General features: G+C 42.7%; 1 protein-coding gene across 1 annotated transcript in view; it reads right to left on the reverse strand.

Annotated features, from left to right (window-relative positions):
• The window catches only part of ube2j1 (ubiquitin-conjugating enzyme E2, J1), a 43,457-nt gene that overhangs the window by 11,188 nt on the left and 14,477 nt on the right, over positions 1-17,792 (reverse strand). The window contains exons 2-5 of the mRNA XM_037750683.1: positions 15,782-15,855; positions 15,194-15,325; positions 12,171-12,255; positions 5,892-5,997 (exon numbers count right to left, since the gene is read on the reverse strand). Of these exons, the coding sequence (XP_037606611.1) occupies positions 5,892-5,997; positions 12,171-12,255; positions 15,194-15,325; positions 15,782-15,855 (397 nt within the window). The remainder of the gene's footprint in view (positions 1-5,891; positions 5,998-12,170; positions 12,256-15,193; positions 15,326-15,781; positions 15,856-17,792) is intronic.

A 17,792-nucleotide genomic window follows, 5' to 3' on the forward strand; every position in this document is an offset into this window, starting at 1 on the left:
TGAACAGGCCCGACATGAATGTTCTTGCTCACTTGTCACAGTAAATTTAGGTTTACCTGCTAATACTTTTTACCAACCAGCTTGTACAATAATTACATTTTTCACTGATATATGTAATGCTACCTGTATGCAATTATACAGTGGCTCATTCTTGTAATTCATCATGAAGTGTAAATAAGTTTGAAATACAATCAACACTGATGTAATGCCTTAGCCGCAACACCTTATCTTAAATACGTAATGTAACAGCTGCATTATTGTCTTATTCTAATAAATGTATCCATTCTGTCTACGGGTCATGCTAACTTTTCTCTCGCACCTTCCTTCTTAGAGATTTGGGAAACCCAACTCCAGCAAAACAGCATTGTGTATATATCTGGGAAAGCATAGCGTTGTACATAAAAATGACTTACATAAACTAATAATTTCAACGCTTTTTTCTGAGTCCAACTGAATGTAAACAAATGATTTCCAGGGCGGTTGCTTTACATGTCGTGTGAGGCTGTGGGTTACCGTTCTTTACTTGCTACAATATACTTTGTTTAGGAGTCTGCCTTACCCTAATCTCGGGAAGTATAAAGTTAGCATGACTCATGGTCAGAAGGAACAAACAGCAACAATGGACCCATGTTAGCCCATTTCATGTTGTTGCCCTAACCAAGCTGTAGTGAATGATGTCTCTGAAGCTGTGGTAGCAATTTTTACAAGCAGTTCATTTGATGTGACGATCAAAGAAACAATGTGAGTTGTTATTTCTGTAACTTGACCTACAACATAGCTATACGTAGCTACGTAGAGAGAGGACGTCCCCATTCTTAAAGCTTCAGTAGGCAGTATATTTTTGGCATCACTGGGCAAAAATCCCATAATAACCTTTCAGCATATTGTAATTCAAGTGTTCTGAGAGATAACTAGACTTCTGCTCCTCCTCGTGGATCAGTTTTCAGGCTTTAGAACATCTAGCCCGTGACAGGAGACTTTGTCTCGTGCACTACTGTCAGGATATTGTGACCGTCTTATAAAAATAACTTTTTTTAAATCACATTTGCTCCATTTCTATCCACTGCTGCTTTAAATCGATTTACAGTACAAAGCTCTGATTGGCCTTTGGATTGATTGATCTGATTGGAATTACCCTTTATTCTGAATCCAAATCTATCCTAAACCTTCTAACCCTAAAATCAAGTCATCAAACAGCCCAGTGAAGAGCCGTAGACCAGAGGCCTGTACTACGAAGCAAGTTCAACATACCCATTGTATCTTCTCGTTATCTGGCTTCACTAACCCTAACAAACGAGATCTCGCTAAACGGTCCTACGAAGGTGGTTATCAACTCGGTAAATCAACCCAGGGTTTCTCAGTCTGGTTATGAGCGCGTTCACATGAACTGGGAGGTGTTTGCAGCATCTGACCAATCACAGACATGGACAAGTCCACAGATTTGCAGACAGACAGGCAGAGCGGCACATTTTACAAAGAGTAAACTATATTAGACAAATACGAAGAAATTAAACACATAATCAGACTCAAAGTAACACAGTTGAAGCTGCCAAATGCAGGAAGAACAGCTGGTAATAGAAAAAACTCCAGATGTGTGAATACGTAAATTAACAGTTATTAATTAAACAGAACACTCAAAAGTAAGATTTACTCGTCTAGATATAAACAGCTTTTAAATGTAGAACGGATGACTGGATTACACCTAATCATGCCCAGTAATGCGGCGTGTATGACTATTTGAACCTTCTTTCAGCTGCATCCCCCCTCTCAGGCGGTGTGAAACGGACTCAAGACCAAGTAAAAAAATAAGTATGAAAATATAATTCAAAGCGGTAAACACCCACAGCATAGAGCCAGCTGTCCTTCCTGCATCTCTCAGTTTAAACTGTGTTGTTTTTAGTCTGATATGACTGTAACTTCTTCGTCTTTGTGTAATATTACCATACGATCCCCGCACTGAGCTCTGATTGGTCAGTAGGCGGTGCTTTCATACGAGTTGATCTCTTATCTGGAACATAACCTGCTCCGGAGCAGGTTAGCTGTTCAACATCAATTAACATGGTGATCTACCCCGGTAAGAAGTGAACCACCTTCGTAGGACTGAAAACCCTGAAGGGTTAACCCTGAAGTTACCTCACTAACGCCAAATCCTGCTTCGTAGTACAGACCTCAGGTAGCTAATCAACAGAGTCACAGTGGAGATTGGTTGGCTGTTGGTCAGAGAGTGCCGTGGTCAACACCAACAAAGAAAAAGAAAGCAGACTCTGAATGAATCCGGCATTTAAAAGTTACATTTCACAAAGTTAGCAGCCTGTGCTGTGGGAGGCACATTGATTTATCTGCCAAAGAAAAATGTACCATCATCTGGTGTTATGCCAATGGTACTTTGGCACCTTGATTATGAGTTGTACAGATTAGATATAGCTGCCCATACTTTTCAGGGCTGAATCCTGTAAACAAACTGTCAGAAAACCCAGCTTCAAAAGCTGTGTGCATCTATGTGTAGATAAGGGTGTGGCACTGGCTGTCTGTTTGTATTGTGTGGTACAGTCAAATACCAGGTCCCTGCTAAGGGTTAAGACCGTTGTGTGTACCTTTTTGCCCTCATGTCAGTCCTGACAGCAAAGCTCAATGCAATATTGCTAAGAGAAGGTTCAACACAGTCGCTTAGTGCAGTGATGTGGAGAAAACATCAAGATGCAACACATTAAAGCGGTTTCTGTGGATCTGTCTTAGAAAAGCTAATCGCCCCTCGCATCAGCTAATGGGCTGATGTTACAGCTGTGAAGAGGAGGGATGAATCATGCTCTAAGGAACACCACATCATCACTGCGGCGCTCCTCAGGCTAAAGGTGGCGTGGACAGATTTGGATACATTATGGTATTAAATGATCCAAATCAGTGTTTTCCTCCGGAACCAAACTGAAATTGGATTCTATTCAAGTGAAGTCAAGATGTAGTCGGGGAAGAAGCTGGGCTTATTAGGCATCAGACAGTTTGCAAGGCACGGTGAATGTTCTCTTACGCCTCCAGTTATCATGTCACACAGTTTAAACAGGTATACAGGACTACAGTCTCCAAAAGCAGATGCCATGTAGACAGTCTCCATGGTTGGTTTATGACTGTTTGAACCCTTTTAGGCAGACTTTCTGTTCATCAAGAACACATCCGAGCTGAACTGGAAATTTTGTTTGTAAAGTCTGAGATTCATACTGAGAGGACAGCAGCACGTTGGAAATGTTGTGTCAATCATTGGTCCAGAAGGGTTGGTCTTGCAATTTCATCTCACATTTGGTAACATTTAGTGGCCGGAAGGTTTTAAGGCATTGTATGCTTCAAACAAGGTGCATCTGAAACTCCCTTTCCAATGTGGAGGGGGTGCTTTGTCTGACAAGTTTTTTTCCTAAACAAACAGACAAGGAACAACCAAGTGCAACACTATTAATACATTCAAGGAGAGGCTGTATGAAGTTCATGGAGAGAGACTGGAGAGAAACAGTAGGAAACAGCCAGTTATGATGGACGGCTCTTTGCCTTTTAACCTGTTTGGTAAATTCTTGTAAACTTATCTGCTGGCTGACTGATGGAGGAGGACAGAGTGCAGGAGGAAGGACTGATACTGACTGATGGAGGACAGAGGACAGGAGGAAGGACTGATACTGACTGATGGAGGACAGAGGACAGAGGGGGGGATATATTAGACAGCAAGTGAACATTTTGAACTTTGAACTTTGTGTTGGAAGTAGAATAAATGGGCCAGCGTAAGGATATGAGCGACTTTGACAAGGGCCAGATAATGCTGGCTAGACGACTGGGTCAGAGCATCTCCAGAACTGCAGCTCTTGTGGGATGTTCCCGGTCTGCAGTGGTCAGGACCTACCAAAAGTGGTCCAAGGAAGGAGAACCGGTGAACCGGCGACAGGGTCAGACCCGAGGCTCATTGATGCACGTGGGGAGCGAAGGCTGGCCCGTGTTGTCTGATCCAATAGAAGAGCTACTGGAGCTCAAACTGCTGAACAAGTTAATGCTGGTTCTGATAGAAAGGTGTCAGAACACACAGTGATAAGCAGTTTGTTGCGTAGCTGCAGACCGGTCAGGGTGCCCGTGTTGACCCGTGTCCGCCGCCAAAAGCACCTACAATGGGCCCGTGAGCATCAGAGCTGGACCACGGAGCGATGGAAGAAGGTGGTCCAGTCTGATGAATCATGTTTTCTTTGACATCATGTGGATGGCAACGAGTTGGAGGTGTTGACTCGGCCTCCAAATTTGTGCTGGACAAACAAGTCCGATCAATGGAAGCCCCACCTCACAACTTCCAGGACTTAAAGGATCTGCTGCTGACGGCTTGGTGCCAGATACCACAGCGGACCTTCAGGGGTCTAGTGGAGTCCATGCCTCCACGGGTCAGGGCTGTTTTGGCGGCAAAAGGGGGACCTACTGAATATTAGGCAGGTGGTCATCATGTTATGGCTGATCGGTGTATATGCTGTATATATATATATATATATATATATGTATATATAAAGAGAGAGAGAGAGAGAGAGAGAGAGAGAGAGAGAGAGAGAGAGAGATTGATATAGACATAGAGATATAGACATATAAAACAGCTCTGCATTGTATTGTGTGACAGCTGATACCGACCAGTTTAAACTGCCTTGATCGGCCGTGATTGCGATATTTGAGATGGAATTGGGACATCCCTAGAGCAGATGTTATCATATACAGTATACTGTATATGTGCACTGCTCTGTGCAATTGATCCGAGGATTTGGAGCAATCTGGATGACATCATCAAACAGACAGAGGAAGCATATTCTTCTGTAAGGTCTGTCTCCAGTTATCAGCACTAGAAAATAATTATAATTTTTTGTGATTTAATTCAACTCAAACTATTCTTACTGGGATAAATTATGTATTTATTTGACAATTAATTCAACAACTTTGCTCCAGAAAAGTAGTTCACAACATTCCCCCAACATGACATTATATCTTTACACCGTATATTACTTGCAATGACAGCATGTCTCCTCGATGAAGTGTGCACCCAGGTGTCAGAAATGAATGACATTATTCATATTCGTTTCTGAAACTTCCCAGACCTCCAGCCACAGGGCCCCCTGTGTTTGCCCTGCCACATCACAAGCTGGACAACAACTCTGGCAGCTCACCTGTCAGTCACAAACTCCGCAAACTCAAAATAATTGACAAATATCTTAGCAAACAATCTAGCTGCGCAGAGGCCCTTTTCTGACTGACAGCTCTCATGAACCACCGTGGACACAGGAACAGGAGATGAAGAAAAGTGCTGCCTCAGCCTTAGACAGAGTAAAACAAAAAAAAGGGTTTTCCATCAGGGAGATAAGCAGCTATATATTTATAGCAAAGTGCGTCTTCCTGTCTATCTCATCTCCATGTGCTAATGAAACAGCCCGCTGATTAAGACCCCCGTCTCATCTGCTTCAGCTGGATCCCCTCCTTCTCTGGCTTTGGACCGTTTCCTCCGAGGGAAACGCAGTGGGAAATGAAGAGCAACGTGCCCACTCATGCTCCCTCCAGAGATCGGGCATTTTGGCGATAATGAATTTGTCATCTTGTAATACCAGGACTGGCTTCCCTTTTGTGAGTTATTAGCGGTAGGCATGTCCACCGAGGCTCAGGTGCTGATTACATTGCATACTCGGATGGAGTTTGCTGTGTTAATGCCATCCAACCAGCATCACGCATGTACTGTCCACATTGATCATATCCTCAACCTGTGTGGTTGCTAATCCAGCATGCACACTGTTCCACACCACTCACCTCATTATCATTCTCTATCCATAGACGTGCACACACAACACATGCTCTGCAGAGAGTAAACACTGGAAAGATTTTCATCCACCAAATCTTACTTTTTGGCGAGGGCCCTCCTCTCTTCTGGAGTATAATCAAGAGATCCTATTGCTCCCTCTCCCTTTGTTGGCATGAATCCGATTATAGCTATTAGGGCGGTTCGGACTGGAAGAGAAACAGATAAAGAAGAGAAAAAACAAAGAGGAGATGAGAAACATTAAAATCAGAGCACGTTCTTCAACATTCCTGGGTAAAACAGAGAAGGTTAAATTACACGGCGGGTTGCACATGTCGTCATGTTCAGTGCCCGTGTTACATAAGTGGGAGTGATGCTTTGTATTCTGAGCGTAAGCCTGGATTTACCCTGGCCTACGTGAGGACATCCACCATGTGTCTGTACTCACACATTCTCCAGCTGGCACAGGAAACGTTCACAAACCCTTGACCCTGACAATATGGTCAGGGTCAAGGGTTTGTTTGTGTCTCTGTTATGACTGGCTGTGTTTGGTCTGTGCTCCGGTCCATCCAGTATACTGAATGAAGCATCTGGAAGCCCGTTATATCGGACTGTCTCTGAAGCCAACTTTAAAGGAAGGTTATCCATAGTGGATTTTATTACAATAACCAGACATTGACACACTGCACATGCACACTAATATTCTGGGTTTGAATGGGGATAAATAAATAATTCTATTGTGTGGCTCTTAGACTTCCCAAATGTCATCGAACCGAATTGATCAAATTCTGATAAACGAGTCATCTTGCGAGGGTTGTGACCAGGGTTGTTATTGTAAACTAAAACTCAAACTGAATCAAAAATCAGCAGTGAAAAATATTTTTAGTAAAGTGAAACTAACTACGTGTATGTCTTCTAAGAAAACCTAAATCTAAACTGAAACCATATTACCACATTTAAAAAAAAGACTAATAAAAATGAAAGTAAATTCATTTCAGTTTTAGTTTTTTAACTGTAATATATCACTACTGAAAAAAGCCCACTGCATGAATTTCCGTCAACTCTCGTGACATTGAACTACAGAAATTTTGAAAAAAGTTAAATGCATCAATCTGGTGCACTTTGAGAACAAAATGAAGAGGCTAGATCTCTGAAGAACTCTGTGCTTTAATCATAAACACATTCAAAAGTAAACAGAAGAGGAGTTAAACATAATAATCTAATAAAATCTAACACTAGCACTGCAATAAAGCAACAAAACAGGAGAATTAAATGTGGACTCTTAAATATCAGATCTCTGTCATCTAAAGCTCTACTAGTAAATGATTTAATATCAGATAATCACATTGATTTATTTTGTCTTACTGAAACCTGGCTGTGTCATGAAGAATATGTCAGCCTAAACGAATCCACTCCCCCGAGTCATATTAATACTCACATTCCTCGAGACACCGACCGAGGAGGTGGAGTTGCAGCCATCTTCGACTCAAGCCTATTAATAAACCCTAAAACTAAACAAAATTATAACTCATTTGAAAGCCTTGTTCTTAGTCTTTCACACCCAACCTGGAAAACACTACAGCCAATTCTCTTTGTTATAGTGTACCGCGCTCCAGGCCCATATTCTGAATTTCTATCTGAATTCTCAGAGTTTCTATCAAGCCTAGTCCTGAAAACAGATAAAGTCATTATAGTAAGTGATTTTAATATTCATGTGGACGTTGATAATGATAGCCTCAGTACTGCGTTTATCTCTTTATTAGATTCAATTGGTTTCTCGTAGAACGTGCATAAACCCACTCACCGCTTTAACCACACCCTCGACCTTGTTACGTCATATGGCGTTGAAATTGAACATTTAATTGTTTTTCCACAGAACTCTCTTTTATCAGACCATTATTTAATCACTTTTGAATTCTTATTACTAGACTATACACCATCAGACAAAAGTGTGTACACTAGATGTCTATCTGATAGTGTTGTAGCTAAATTTAAGGAAGTGATTCCATCAGCATTAAATTCAATACCATGTCTCAATATAACAGAGGACTCGTATGCTAACTTTAGCCCCACCCAAACTGATCATCTTGTAGATAGTGCTACAGGCTCACTGCGAGTCACACTTGATTCTGTTGCCCCTCTAAAAAAGAAGTTAATAAAACAAAGGAAGTCAGCTCCATGGTATAACCCTCAAACACGCAAATTAAAGCAAGCATCGAGGAAACTGGAAAGGATATGGCGTTCCAACAAACAGGAAGAATCTCATTTAGTCTGGCAAGATAGTCTTAAAACATATAGGAAGGCTCTCCCTGATGCCAGAGCAGCCCATTACTCATCATTAATAGAGACAAATAAGAACAACCCCAGGTTTCTATTCAGCACTGTAGCCAGGCTGACAGAGAGCCACAGCTCTATTGAGCCATGTATTCCTACAACCCTCAGTAGTAGTGACTTCATGAGTTTCTTTAATGATAAAATCATAACTATTAGAGACAAAATTAATCACCTCCTACCGTCAACTGGTACCAATTTATCCTCAAACTTAGGAACCTTAGAAACAGCTGTACAGCCTGATATATATTTAGACTTCTTTTTTTCCTATCGATCTCCACAAACTGACTTCACTGATCTCTTCATCTAAATCATCTACCTGTCTCCTAGACCCCATCCCAACTAGACTGCTTAAAGAAGTTTTACTTCTAGTTAGCACCTCTTTACTGGATATGATCAATGTGTCTTTACTAACAGGCTATGTACCACAGTCCTTTAAAGTAGCTGTAATTAAACCTCTTCTTAAAAAGTCCACTCTTGATCCAGAGGTCCTAGCCAACTATAGACCTATATCTAACCTTCCCTTTCTCTCCAAAATCCGCGAGAAAGCAGTTGCCAGTCAGCTGTGTGACTTTCTACAGAACAATCATTTATTCGAGGATTATCAGTCAGGATTTAGAGTGCACCATAGCACAGAGACAGCACTAGTGAAAATTACAAATGACCTTCTAATGGCATCGGACAAAGGACTTGTCTCTGTACTTGTCTTGTTAGATCTTAGTTTTGCTTTCGACACCATTGACCATCACATCCTATTACAAAGACTGGAACATTTAATTGGCATTAAAGGAACTGCACTAAGTTGGTTTAAGTCTTATTTATCAGATCGATCTCAGTTTGTACATGTTAACGATGAGTCCTCCATGCACGCCAAAGTTAGTCACGGAGTTCCACAGGGTTCTGTACTTGGACCAATTCTATTAACCTTATATATGCTTCCCTTAGGCAATGTTATTAGAAAACACTCCATAAACTTTCATTGTTATGCAGATGACACCCAATTATATCTATCGATCAAGCCAGACGAAACAAACCAGTTAACTAAACTTCAAGCATGCCTTAAGGACATAAAAACCTGGATGACCTGCAATTTCCTGATGTTAAACTCAGACAAAACTGAAGTTATTGTACTTGGCCCCGAAACAAATTATCTAATGATATAGTTACTCTAGATGGCATTGCCCTGGCCTCCAGCACCACCGTAAGGAATCTGGGAGTTATCTTTGATCAGGATATGTCCTTTAACTCTCACATAAAACAAACCTCAAGGACTGCCTTGTTTCATCTACGTAACATTGCAAAGATCAGACACATCCTGTGTCAAAATGATGCAGAAAAATTAGTCCATGCATTTGTTACCTCTAGACTCGATTACTGCAACTCCTTATTATCAGGCAGCTCCAATAAGTCTCTTAAGACTCTCCAGTTGATCCAGAATGCTGCAGCACATGTACTGACAAGAACTAGAGAAGAGATCATATTACTCCTGTATTAGTTTCTCTACACTGGCTGCCTGTAAAATCAAGAATAGAATTTAAAATCGTCCTCCTCACCTACAAAGCGCTAAACGGTAAGGCCCCATCATATCTTAAAGAGCTCATAGTACCCTACTACCCCACTAGAGCACTGCGCTCACAGAATGCAGGGTTACTTGAGGTTCCTAGAGTCTCCAAAAGTAGAATGGGAGCCAGAGCCTTCGGCTATCAAGCTCTTCTTCTCTGGAACCAGCTCCCAGTTTCAGTCCGGGAGGCAGACACCCTCTCTACATTTAAGAGTAGGCTAAAGACTTTCCTCTTTGATAACGCTTATACTTAAGCTGCTATAGGCCTAGACTGCCGGGGGACTTCCTATGACACACTGAGCTCCTCTCTCCTTCTGTATATACTCATGTCCCATGTCCATGTTGTTACTAACTTTATTCCTTCCCAAGAGTCCTTGTGCCTCCTTGTCTCGCAGGTAACCGTGGAGCGGGGTCACACCTGGAGCGGGGTCACACCTGGAGCAGGGGTACACTTGGAGCGGGGTTTCACCTGGATCTGGTTGTCTCCGGTATCGTGGCTGCATCTGCTACCGCGTCCGGTGCCTGCTTGACACCAACTGCTACCATCATTAATTAACTTCGTCTGTACGAGGGACTACCAAGGCTAACGAGGGATTACCAACACTTAGTGACAAAGTGGCAGCCTGGAGAATACCACTTCTCGGTCACTGCCAAAGACATCCAAGAACTCCCAGCAAGCATGCTGATGCTGCGGGAACCAACGCACGGGCATCGATCACAGGGACGTCCCACACCAACACACATGAACGTACTGAGGAGAGATGCTGGACAGTGCTGGCGAGCTAGCCAGATGTATGGTGGACTGAGATAGCTGGAAGCTCTGCTTGAAAGCCCGTCTGAGGACGACCCAATGACATCAATTCCGATAGTTGTACTATCACTCTTTCCATCCACCACTATTGGTTTTGTGTTATCAGTCCTACTTGTATTAGCTATTACAGGGAGTTTTTCCTGGCCACAGTGTGCTTGGTGGATACTGTTGGGTCTCTAAACTATGGTGTACGGTCATAGACCTGCTCTATATATAAAGCGTCTTGAGATAACTTCTGTTGTGATTTGACGCTATACAAAAATAAATTGAATTGAAATTGAATTAGCTGTAGGATATCTGAAGATGAGATCCTGTAGGACTCTCAAAGAGTTACAATGCCAAATTGGACATAATGAGGCAGCAATTGAAATTAATTATGGAGCAATTTAATTCATATAGTTTATGGCTAACTTTAAAATTGTTCTCACAATAAAATACTGATAATTACACAACTATAGCATCTTTACCCTTGGCCAGCAGCTGGCCTGGCTGTGAAGTGCAGAACTCGGTGCAATTATCCAGCCCGGCTTCCTGTGGTCATTCCAAAAAGGATGGGACACAACTTTTACACAGCACTTTTAGAACCCATCAGGGGAAGTCGTTGGTAAAAAGAGGTTTAGAGCAACTTTTGTCTTTGATTTTATTCTTTTATTGATTTAAACCGTTTTGTGTTATGAGAGGGAACTAGTAGGGAAAATGCTCTGAGGAAGATGCATCGTCTCCCACTGAGTGTCCCCTGATTAAATGCCACAAAGTAGCATAAAAGCAGAACAGACAGCAGAGAACCAAAAAGAGTTCTCACTAGAAATAAATGATCAGTTTTGAATCTGGGGGTACAGAAATATGCCCTTATACCAATGAAGATTTTCACCATCAGGTGCTCAATAAATATGAGTTATTTTGCAGTGATCAACACTAAAGATATAAGGTTCTTTCGAGAGAAATCTTCAGAATGATAGATAGATAGAAAGATTGTAGCTGTTCCATGTTACACACAAATATACATGATGTACATTTCCACAGCACTAATTCAACCAGTACAGCAGCAAGGTCACCTCACCACTCTGCTGCTCGGAGTTTAACTGGAAAATACTGTGCATCCACTAATCATCTTCAGTCATTTGCTGTTAACACTTCCTGCACAGATGTTTCAAAATAAAACCCTGCATCTCCTAATTTCTTCTGTTCTTGAAATGAAAGAACCTTTTCAGGAAGTGTTCAGTTGTATTGATGGTAGCTTAATAGCTCTAAAAAAACTATGTCTAAGTGGTATAGAATGAATTAGTGAATGAAAAGAGTATTTGTGTTAAAAAGAGAAACTCAGCACAGCAGAGTGGTGAATGTAACATGCCTCTGTTGTACTGATGGAAGTAGTGCTGTGAAAATGCACATCATGTTTCATGTACCATGTGAGCCATTAGAGTAGAATTGCACCGGCCTCCAGTGGCGGACTCAAGCTGTCTGAGGTGCAGGTCTGGTATGCAGGACAGCCTATATTGCACTTCATGGTGTTTTCTTCATTTTAAGGCCTAGAGGACACTTCATCACGTTTCTCTGCTGGAAGGGCATCATGTTCAGACTCTCCAGACTACACTAAAACAGTGACTTGTAGTTGGAGAAGGAACTCAGGGCATGAGCTACATGTGGAGAACATGTGACTTGTCTTTGAGGAAACTTACTGCTCCAGGAGGGCTGCCAGGTCTCTGGATGGTGGCCAGAGATGCTCAGACAAATCTTCTTCCCAACTTCGAATCTTCCATTCGGCTAGGAGGGAAGGCAATAAACATGATGTAGAGGTGAGTATGTGGGTGGAAATACATTTATAAAACATATATCCATCCATTATCTGTAACCGTTTATCCCATTCGGGGTGGCGGGGGGGCTGGACCTGATCCCAGCTGACATTGACCCTGGACAGGTCACCAGACTATCACAGGACTAACACAGAGACACTCACACTCACATTCACACCTACAGGATATTTAAGGTGCATCTCAATTCTCTTATTTGTCGTTTCCTCGCTCCTCGATCCTCGCTTGAACCGGAAGTTGTTCTGGTGCGCCATCTTGAAGACCGTCCCAAAGCTCTTATTTCTGCACGGAGGAGCGAGGAGCGAGGATCGAGGATCGAGGAGCGAGGAGGAATCTCAGAGGAGCGAGGGTCGAGGAGCGAGGAGGGATCTCTGAGGAGCGAGGAACGAGAAGGGATCTCTGAGGATCGAGGAGCGAGGAGGGATCTCTGAGGATCGAGGATCGAGGAGCGGGGAGGGATCGAGGAGGAGTGATGAGCGAGGATACACGAGAGCAGCCTTCACGGAAGTCTTTTACTGACCGACACGCCCCCTTATTGGATATCAGTTACTGATTGGACGCTGCTGCCGACCGGACTGATCTGATAACTTTACCTCTCAACATCACTGTAGTTTTATACCGGAGTGAAGACAGATCACAGATTAAATGTTTTATATCTTAGTTGTCTTCTGAGTCACCGTCTAGTTAAAATCTGTGTTAACTGAAGCTCTGAACAGCAGCAGAAGGATCTGCAGTATCTCTCCTCCACACACCGAGAGTGAAGCAGCCTGTCACTGTGAGGGGTTTATAATACCTGATAAACGGGTTTAAAACATCTTTCTGCATTTAAAAGGGACTGTTTGTAACTTCTTACATGTATAAATCTACCGGGCCGGGGTCCCATGCGCGCTCGTCGCATATATGGCCGGAGTCTCTGCTCCTCTGCCTGCTTGCCTTCACTCACACACACTGCGCGCTTTCTCGCTGTCTCGCTCCACCTCTGCAAGTGCACGCGCGCTCAGTACACACTGCAGAAGAGTTAGTTTAGCTCTGAGAATATCTAGTGAATGTACAGGGGACGTTTGTGCAGAAATAACTGCTGCAGCTCCTCCAGACCAACAGAGGTTTCCCGTGTCTTGTGAAGTGACGGGTCTCCGCAGAGAGAAACGTTATCATCTCTGACCGGGTGCCGGTGTCTCCCTGCGGGCGCGCTCGGAGACGATAACATTTGTTTTCCTGCTTCAGCCCCGGAGGCAGCAGGGCTGAGGCAGGAAAAGCCAACACTAGGATCAGCATTGATTCATGGAGAGACCTTCGTCTGGTCAGCTAACATTACTACCAAGAAGCTGAAATATAGAGTGATATTTTAGCTGACGTGTGTCGCCTCACTGTTTTGAGCGATGCTCATTCATGTCTATTTAGAGCGAGCAAGCACAACGCTGACTTTCGTTGACTTAACGGCCACAGGTGTCGCTGTTAACAAGCATTTCTGAAAGTTACAAATAGTCCCTTTAATAGAATGATTTTTTTTTTCATGATCTGTTATTTCCCCTGTTAACTTTTATTAAGGATACTATTAAAGTCAGAGAGAGAAGGAGAGTCTGTCTGTCAGCAACAAACACATTTTACATCATTTATCCTCATTTCCATTCAGTCACATGAGGCTGATAATTCCTGAATGTCGGGTTTGATATGAGTTACATCATTTACATTTTCCCTGAAACATTCAGCCTAATAAATAATGTCCAGTGTTCAAAATACACCATAGTCATATTCTGGGTTATTAAATAATGAATTCACAATCAGAATATAAATAACTACAGACGCTAATAATGAATAAATAATATAAAGATATTGTGCCAGTAGAGATGGTTCCTGGTCCTCTAAGCAGGACTCAGTCCACAGTAGAAATACAGACTGCAGCTGTTATTCATGTGTAGGTGTTTGTTAAACAGGTAACAGGCTACAGAGAGAAAACACTGCTGCTCTACCACTGAGAACAACTGTGTGTCTTTATTAGTATTAGATCAGTTCAGACATAAACTCTATCTAAAGTCTCTACAGCTGTTAAAGCTGACTGACAGCTGATCCAGCTGTGATCAGCTGCTGCTGTCATCAGAAACGGACGTCGCTTCACGTGACGCTTCAGAGGAAACGACGTGTCATTTCTCTTAAAACACATTTCCTCGTTTCCTCTCTCCTCGCATGGTTTCCTTGCGTCTCTCCATGCTTCCCTGGTGGGAGGGACTAAGACGTAAGGAAAAGACACAAGTGAGGGAAACGTGGATGCAATTAAGAGCTCTGGGATGTACCCTTAGAGTCAACAATGAACCTAACCTGTATGTCTTTGGACTGTGGGAGGAAACCGGAGAACCGGAGAAAACCCACACTAACACCGGTAGAGCATGCTAACTCCACACAGAAGGACCCCAAGCAGGATTTGAACCTGTGCCCTTCTTGCTGTGAGGGGACAGTGCTAACCACTGCACCGCTGTGCCTGAATCAAATATATATTCTCAAAATATGAGACAATATTATTACAAGCAGATAGACATGGACGTTTGAATCATGCATTCTGCAAAAGTAAGAGTTTTCAAACAATGTATGCCAACTGAAAAAGAAACATTATAAAAAGGACACAGTGAAAAAGTGTCTGTCAAAAGACTTGAGAGTAATCTAGCTTTTATCAGCCTGTCATACAGCTGTCTGAATATAATGAGACATTCTCACAAAACCAGTGCAATTCCCTCTGACAGTGTGATGACAGCCCAGGCTCTGATCTAACTGTCACTACATGTGTACATGCTGTCCATTCTCCACTCTTTCATCATCTGATTTGACATCGTCCTGTCATGCTTCAGCGGGAGAGTAATTGGATGTGATTGAGAGGTCAGCCTTCATCTGCGTCTTACCGTGAGGAGGATGATGCTGGGGGGCTTCATGGGGTACTCCGGGGGAAGCACGATCCTGCCGTGGTAAACCCCGCCATCGAAATCAGAATCTGGGGGCCCGCGAACGGAGAAGTGCCATTCAAAGAGGTTATCCTGCAAAAAGAGAGAAATGTCCCATGTTCATCAGGAGACACCGAACCTGTGACTTCTCATGTCTGTCTGAAGGGAGTGTTACCCCCACAGCTGTTTGTGGTGCTAATCTATGTTATTCTAATTGGGCAATATCCAACTGATAAAGAAAGTCAAATTATATTTATCTTTCTTAAATTATGATTCTATAAAATTATACAATGTTGTTATTATTACTGATAGAAAGTATGGACTAAACTATAGCATAAGAATAACATCCAAGATGTATGAGACCAGAATTTCCTAAAACTAAAAAAATGCCTCCTTCTTGTATTGACTTTACATCTTCAGCAAAGATATTAGACTATACAGATTGGGAAATGGTGTTTGTTGTGGTGATCCTCAAGTAAAGTAATTAACTAAGCAAATACTGTCACCACACAGGCACTACAGCCCAGTGGTATCATATGGTGAACTTACTTCCAGTGGCTGGGCGTGGTAGTGCTCAGTGGGATCCCTCAGTTCAGCAGCCTCTTTCATCAGCCTCTTAACCGCTGGTTATTCAACGGAAACAAAGAAACAAGAGAACTGTGGTCAGTGCCTTAAGGGTAAAACAGGGTTCACATCTTCTTCATCATCATTGCAGCTCACATGTTCAGTGTCCACCACAATGCCTTGTGTGTGAAACCATACAATTACACCCAAATGTAACAACTGTACAGGCCAACGTTCCTGATTTCCAGAAGCACAGTGCTGCTCCTCTGGGTAACGGGACATCAACACATAGATGGACAGATGAGAAGAGCATGAAGAGGGACAGGACTCCATAAAATGGCAAGTCTCTGCTAAAAATCACACAGTCACTCCCATTCATACAACTACAGTAAAAAGGCTCCATCAAATGTACAATCCAAAAATCTCTCATCCACTACTATTGGTTTTGTGTTATTAGTCCTACTTGTATTAATTATTACAGCTGCTGGGCTATTATTGTGGTTGCTTCTCTCTCTCTCTCCCTCTCCCCCTCCCCGCCCCCCCCAGCCGGTCTCGGCAGATGGCCTCCCACCCAGAGCCCGGTTCTGCTCCAGGTTTCTTCCCACTAAACGGGGAGTTTTTCCTGGCCACAGTGCGCTTGGTGGATCTTGTTGGGTCTCTAAACTATGGTGTATGGTCTAAGACCTGCTCTATATATAAAGCGTCTTGAGATAACTTCTGTTGTGATTTGACGCTATATAAAAATAAATTGAATTGAATTGAATTGAACCTCAACTCTGAACAAAAAATCTGCAAAGTAGAAATGACTAGAATAATTTAGGATATGTCTGTGTTGTTGTACTGATAAAATTAGCATTGTATTACTGAATTTACCATGTGAGTTGCTCAAACAAAAAATAATCTGCAGCAATTTGACAATTATCAATCGATAAAGCTGCTACGAGGAACTTTTTGTTTTTTATGTTGATTTTGGCGGCCCTTGTGGACAAAAGCGGTAGTTTTTCCGAGCACCAGACTTCCTTTAGATAACCTCTCATTTTATCGCAGCAAGGGTTGACAGTCTGCCCCGCGCTGTCCTGGTTCTGGTTCCCCCCCGTGTCTCCCTTCCCTCTAGTGGACTCAGCAATACGGTGTTCTCCACCTCCCGCCGGAGCTCCGACTGCAGCGAAGCCTGATCTGGGTCATGTCTGCGATGGGCTGGTCGCTGCTGGAGGCCTCGCCGGTGTCTGAGCTGGAGGAGTTTCTGGTGAACCTGCATGATTTCATCAGATTTCTGAATCGATGACAAGCATGAAGAATAATAATATATAGAAATAGCCAATATTCTCACTGCTGGTCTTGTTTACTTACAGTATGTAGGTCATATAGAGGCATCAGTAATACATTGAGACTATTTCATAACCAGTTAAAAGTTCCTCGTACTCATTTTAAGTCATTTTTTCAGCAAAAAAGCCAAAATTCACTGCTTCCAGTTTCTCAAATATTTTTTTTATCATTTACAGTTTTCTCAAGTCTTTTGTGATGGGGGAATTGACCAAAAGATTAATGGATTGATCACGAAAATGATTGTCAGTTAATCTCATCTCTCATCTCATCTTCATCTTCAACCTCTTATCCGGGTCGGGTCGCGGGGGCAACAGCTCCAGTAAAGCGAATGCAATGCCGATCCCCCGCTGCTCCGATAGTGCAGATAAACCCACCCTCCCTGGATGAATATAATCCATTGATGGTGTAAGTACATTTTGTGAACTTGTAACGCAAGGTAGAAAGAGAGTACAGTTGCGTTTAAGGGGTTGATCTCTGCCCCTTTGTGAATTTATGTGCAGACGCAACATCTGCTGTCATTACCCCTTGTGTCACTCAGGCCTGCTGTGTTAATCTGAATACAAACAACCTCATCAGGAAGGATGGTTACAGAAGTTCAGCTGATGATGGTGGTGGTGGTGATGATGATGATGATTGTGTGTGTGTGTGTGTGTGTGTGGGGGGGAGGAGC

Source organism: Sebastes umbrosus, chromosome 18 (genome assembly GCF_015220745.1).
Source record: "Sebastes umbrosus isolate fSebUmb1 chromosome 18, fSebUmb1.pri, whole genome shotgun sequence".
NCBI lineage: Eukaryota > Metazoa > Chordata > Actinopteri > Perciformes > Sebastidae > Sebastes > Sebastes umbrosus.